Here is a 5,456-nt window from a genome sequence, read left to right as displayed (position 1 = left end):
TGGACAACTTGGAGCCAAGCATCGCTTCCAACTCGAAAATGCCTCAGACTGATCATGATGATATAAGTATACGCCCAAGAACTGGCTCGGAATAGCCCCCGTGCAGCGCAAAGTACCACCAAGAGGCGTGAAGATCCGGGGGTTTCCTCTATTGCCCACTAGCCTTGGATCGGAGAGTGATACCTTCCAGCTCGAAATTATACAGGAATCTAAGGTGGAGATGAGATTCGGAATTTCTGTCTCCTCGCCGTTAGCTTCTTTTGTCTCACTCCGCTTCAGTTATTTTAGTTCTGGCAGGCAACAAGATGGTTGGGTATTTGCATCACTAGATACGAAGGAGGTTGGAAATCAAGGTCGGATAAAATTAAACAAAACAAACATGCATAAACTTGACAGCACGAGTTAAATTTGACGGGTAAGGAGACCGATTAAATAGTTATGTGGATAGGTGGCGTTGGAAACAAGGCCAACGTTTCAAAGCACGCATGTACAATCAGAGAAGAAACAGGAGCACAAGGAGAAAAGAAATTATAAATAATATATATTATTTGAATCGGAGGAACCGGAGATACAAGAAGGCCGAGTAAACAGAACCGAAGGCCAGAGACCTAGAATCTTAGTTTCAGTATGCAGTCATCCGGAGAAAAGACAAGCAACAGCAGCTCAACGTCCGCAAGGAGATACAGAGGGAACTGTAGTTTGGTGAGAGAGAAACAAGACCCTGTTGTGTAACGTAATAGCTGAGAATGTCTGCTTCGTACATATAATAGCCCGGGTGTAAGTGTTAAGCATATAAACGCATTGCTCTATGCCTGGCTTTCTTTTTCTCTTACTGTTCGTTGCTGCGAAAATGGACATTTATTTGACCATTCTGACCCAGTACTATTCCCTGAGGTCTCTTAGCCGTGCACATATACTCTGTACAAAAAGCTTTCGAGTCCGTCCCACTCCGGCCATCCAATAATACCGCGCTCAAGACCAGTAAGGAGTAAGGTATGAAATGCAAGGAAGAAGAGAATGTAACCCCAATCTAATAAATTTGAAAGAAAAGCAAAATGGGTATCTTTATATCACTGCAAGTAAACCGTAACATACCCCAGGTCAAGAAGACAAAATGGTAAAAACTGAAAACCAGGCAGTCGGTGTCACGATGAACTGAAAGATAGGAAAAGGAGAAACATCAACTGAGAGGGGGAAAATACTAATGCAAGCAAGACATCCAAAAGAAAACACATAAAAGGGGTCCGCAGGACGATAAACGCGCAAGGGGTGGTAAAAAAAAGGCGAAGAACCAAGAAATATTGCACAGCAAACTGGAGGAATGCTGACGTTGATGCTGCTCCACCGCATGAAAAAGAATGCAAACCCCACTATACAGGTTGTCCAAAAGTTGATCCTTGAAAGCATTGGTGCCGTGTGGAAGAGCTCAACGTATTTGGCGAGACAGGTCACATAGTAGTAAATGGTGGAGGGCGTGCGTTGTCGAACCAAGAAAGAAGACACTAATGGAATAACAAGATAAAAATGAATCCAAACATCCAAATGCACCAATCCGTTGACCACTCTATTTCCCTCTAAAATCTAGGACGTTGAATGGCTGATTTTTTCCTCTGAGACCTAGAATGTCAAAAAAAATCAAAGTAATAAAATAACCTGGAGAGCGCGGCCGTCACACATAACTGTCGTAGGATTAGAGAATGTGTGAGAGATCGAGACAATGGAATAAATTGCGGGACCTTCCTTTTCTTTTCTTTTTCTTTTTTTTTTTGTTTTGTTATTTTTTTTATTTTTATTTTTTTTGGGCCAATGTCAACTGATGAAGCCATATTGAGGATTGAAGTTTTGGCCAGGGGGAGAATGAAGGGTATGAATTTCATGCAGGTTGCATAATCTGGGCGGGTAGAGACAAGTCGGGATGACTCCGGTCTGCGTTAACTAACAAAGCTTGGTGAAACAACTTGTGTTGACGTGCAAGCTTCAAATCACATTGCTCCATCTCTCATATTACGTGGTCCAATCGCGACGAGACAATGATCGATGCGGGCTAAAGGGCGATCAAGTTAATGATCAGCCGTTGGAAGTCTGTTCCTGTTGTTTGATGCACTGGTTTCTTCATGTCCCTCAAGAAGATCGAGACATTGCCCCAGTACTATATTGTCCACGGAATCAGATTAGAATGGTCGAATGATGGGTAGTCATATTCACTTACCGCATAATATCTCTTCTTCCCAAACCCCCATTTGGTAGTCAACTAAGCCGTATTGCTCCATTTTGTCACAGAGTCGGACTAATTCTCTTCCTAGCTTTTGCAGAGCGGCTTCGCTTAAAAGCTCAGCGGGACGAACTCCTGTATCGAACATCTCCAGGGTTGTATCTTTCTGCTTTTGACAAATAGCAAGCCAGCACGTATTAAAGTTATTCCACATGTCAATTCGATCAGCGTGAAGGTCTTCTTGATCGCGAACCAGCCCTAGAATCAGTTATTAGCTCAAAATTATTTTGCACACTCAGGCCTTGCGTGGGACTCGGAGCGCACGACAGAGCTTATGAGAAGTCATATGCTTACCCAGTTCCACTGCATTTCCAAGTAACCATTCTGACATCTCAAGCATAGATTCACTGGCATTTGCAAGACGGCCGGCTTTAATATCGTAAAATACTTGCTTTAAAGTTTGCTGGTAACGGTTGTATGCTTCATCAAGCCCCGAGGATCTCTGCAGAGTAGCTTCTTGTCGGTCTTGAGGATCTGGTCCGGAAGTGGAATTAAAGCCAGACATGTTCTCAGCAAATGATGCTGCCACACCAGCCCGGCTCACTGGAGGAAGTTGAGGAAACCCAGGCGACTGGTCTTGAGGACTTAAATATTGTGCTGAAGGGCCCGCTCCTCCTGAAGATTCATCAGGAGGGAAATATTGTGGAACTCCAAACTGGGTTGCCAAAACCTCGATGGCCGCAGACTGCCGTGGCTGGTAGTACGAAGACGGCGTCTGGTCATGGGGATTAATGTTATAGACAATATTGTGGTCATATTGTTGTAGTCGCTGCTGCTGCTCCTGCGGTGTAGATTGTTGCGTTGATTGTGGGGGATTTCGTGAGTTGTGAAAACCTTGCTGATACTGTATTGAGCCGCTTTGTAGCTGTGAGGTATTGTAAGGCGTTGATTCAAAATATTCAGATCCGCCGTAAGGGGGAAGAGGGGTGGCCCCATCTTGAGGAGTACTATCCAGTGTTGTTCTCCTGAGAGAGCCTGATTGTTGCGGTTGTCGAAATCGGTCGGAGGATGCACCAGGAGTCTCACGAACTACCCGACCTGATATATAGGAAGTGTCATACTTCTTCTGATGACCGTCGCCGCCATCCATCCCCCTAAACTGGGCTGAAGTGTTCCCACCCCACGACGGCTCGAGATTTGAGGGTCGACGCGTCGGAGGTGAGATTGGCGGGCTGGCATAGAATTCCACGTTTCTGGTTCGCGCCGCCAGCTCTGCTATATATCCGAAGGACTGCTCGTTTATTGTTTAGGGTGAAGGTATCCCGGAACTGCGGCGTAAAACGGGAGTAGAAGCTGTCCAACAATATTTCGACGTAATTAAGCGGGCCGCTCGGCTCAAGAGGTGCAATGACTGTGTAGATTTCAATCAGCCAAATGTAAGGGTGAGTTGATAGCTTGTTGCAACATTCCAGGATAAGGAAAGTGGACCAAAAAACAACAGTCGAATTCCAAAGGGAGGTTGAGGTCAACTTCAAAGCAAAGAGAAAATGTTTTCGGTCCTAGTGTTGCCGAAGAAAACAAATATTAGGCAATTGTAGTAATATGATCGGTAAGGAGTAAAGAGTCATAAGTTTGCGTGGTCATAAATGTTCGAATCTTTGGTGGACCGTGAACGGAATCATATCAGCATTGGATTTAATAAAGAACGCAATATGATTCAGGTGATGGGAAGCTGAAACTGTTCAACAACGGGCAAAACGAGCGTGGGCTTGGTTTAGGCCACCAAGCAATGTCTTGAGGAAAAAGTGTAGATCGAGGAAGCAAGAATCTTAGCGGACACGGCTGTCGTAAGAGGTCGTTAGCTAACGGCTGCTGTGATAATAGAAATATCCTTCACAGCATACTCTGGAGAGGCGGGGTATATACATCGGCTGAAATGATTATTTTTCAAAAGTCTGGAGGTGGCGTAATAAGTAATATATGAACCGTCTGGGATTGCTTTTTACCCAACTTCGGAACTGGTGGACTTGTTGATGTGGAGATGTCCTGAGCCTTATGAAACTTAGTTTCAACCAGCCGAGTGCCCCTATTTCGCATACTCATTGCGTGGAACAAATGATGCGAGGCTGGTTGGAAGTATAAAGAGGTGAAGATGCAAGCCGGGTGGCTATTGAGCGCTTATAATGCAAATCACAGTACGGAGTAGCCCAAACCCAAACTAATGGGCAAACAAATTCCCCAGACACGTTGTATGCAACCGGCTATAAGTCCCGTTATCCCCCATCGACGTCTTTCCGTCGATGCCGTATATGGTGCGGCTGGATGGCCTGGATTAATCAGTTCACCTCCAGACCGATTCTGATCATTTTCCTTTTAGGCAATGGATCTGCTCTGACCCAGACTTTCGTCTTGCATATCGGTCTAACATGAAATATGCTGGAAGACAGGACATACGCGAGGGGGTTCGCCCAGGAGTTTAGCGGTCAACCATTGATCCAGTATGGAAGCGGTATCTACGCCACAGGCCAAAAAAAAGAACAAAAGGTTCCGATTTGGCAGGGTATGAATGAGAAAGCTATCATTGACGATTTTGCCGGTATAGAAGACTGTGATTGGTTGGTACTCATGGCTTTAACGGCGATCATTCCTCGATTCAATCCTTGCCAGACTGAGCAGCCAATTTTGCTTTCTGTGCAATTTGCAGACTAATTTAAAGGTCCTTCTGGAATATGAGGGCCCTGGAGGATGGGAGGTCAGCTGACCGGGAACTGAGACAGTAGCAGCGTTGACATCGGGATACCGGCAGAGATAACTAAAGAGACGAATTGGCCATTTCTCCATCTACTTCAGCTAATTTGAATTTGGAACCGCAACATGCAGGTCGTGGGATCCGGACTGGGCAGACCGAGAGCAAAAGGAACAATGAACACCTTTTTTTTTTTTTGGAACACTGAAGGGGATCGGAGCAGGCATCGAAAGCAGAAATCAGGAACATGTCATAGTGGAGAATTGAATCTGGTCTGATCGCCTGACGTTAGCGCATCGTGGAATTGGGGGTTTCGAAAGTAAAAGGAAATAGAAGATAGAAACGCAAAAAAGAAAGAAACGAGGAATGAAAGAAAAGCAAAAAGCTAGCAAATTCCACCAAGCGAAACAGGCGCTGTACCTCCATACGGGAGGATTGGGATTACCTAATTAGATGGGCCCCTGAAGACATGAAGCTGAGTGGAGCGCTTTCCTTTTC

The 5,456-nt window shown here is 45.2% G+C and overlaps 1 protein-coding gene across 1 annotated transcript; it reads right to left on the bottom strand.

The window, feature by feature from the left end:
• Nucleotides 1–2,060: 2,060 nt before the first annotated feature.
• Nucleotides 2,061–3,362, bottom strand: TRV_03622 (uncharacterized protein; the record flags this gene model as incomplete). The annotated part of the gene is made up of 3 exons (XM_003022212.1): nucleotides 2,061–2,149; nucleotides 2,210–2,470; nucleotides 2,567–3,362. The coding sequence occupies 3 exons, from the start codon at nucleotides 3,360–3,362 to the stop codon at nucleotides 2,061–2,063; spliced, it is 1,146 nt and encodes a 381-aa protein (XP_003022258.1).
• Nucleotides 3,363–5,456: the final 2,094 nt, after the last annotated feature.

This window comes from Trichophyton verrucosum (genome assembly GCF_000151505.1).
Source record: "Trichophyton verrucosum HKI 0517 chromosome Unknown contig00297_1.f1.exp, whole genome shotgun sequence".
In the NCBI taxonomy this organism is placed as follows: domain Eukaryota; kingdom Fungi; phylum Ascomycota; class Eurotiomycetes; order Onygenales; family Arthrodermataceae; genus Trichophyton; species Trichophyton verrucosum.
The sequence above is the reverse complement of the archived record's forward strand: the minus strand, read 5'-3'. Positions and strand labels throughout refer to the sequence as shown.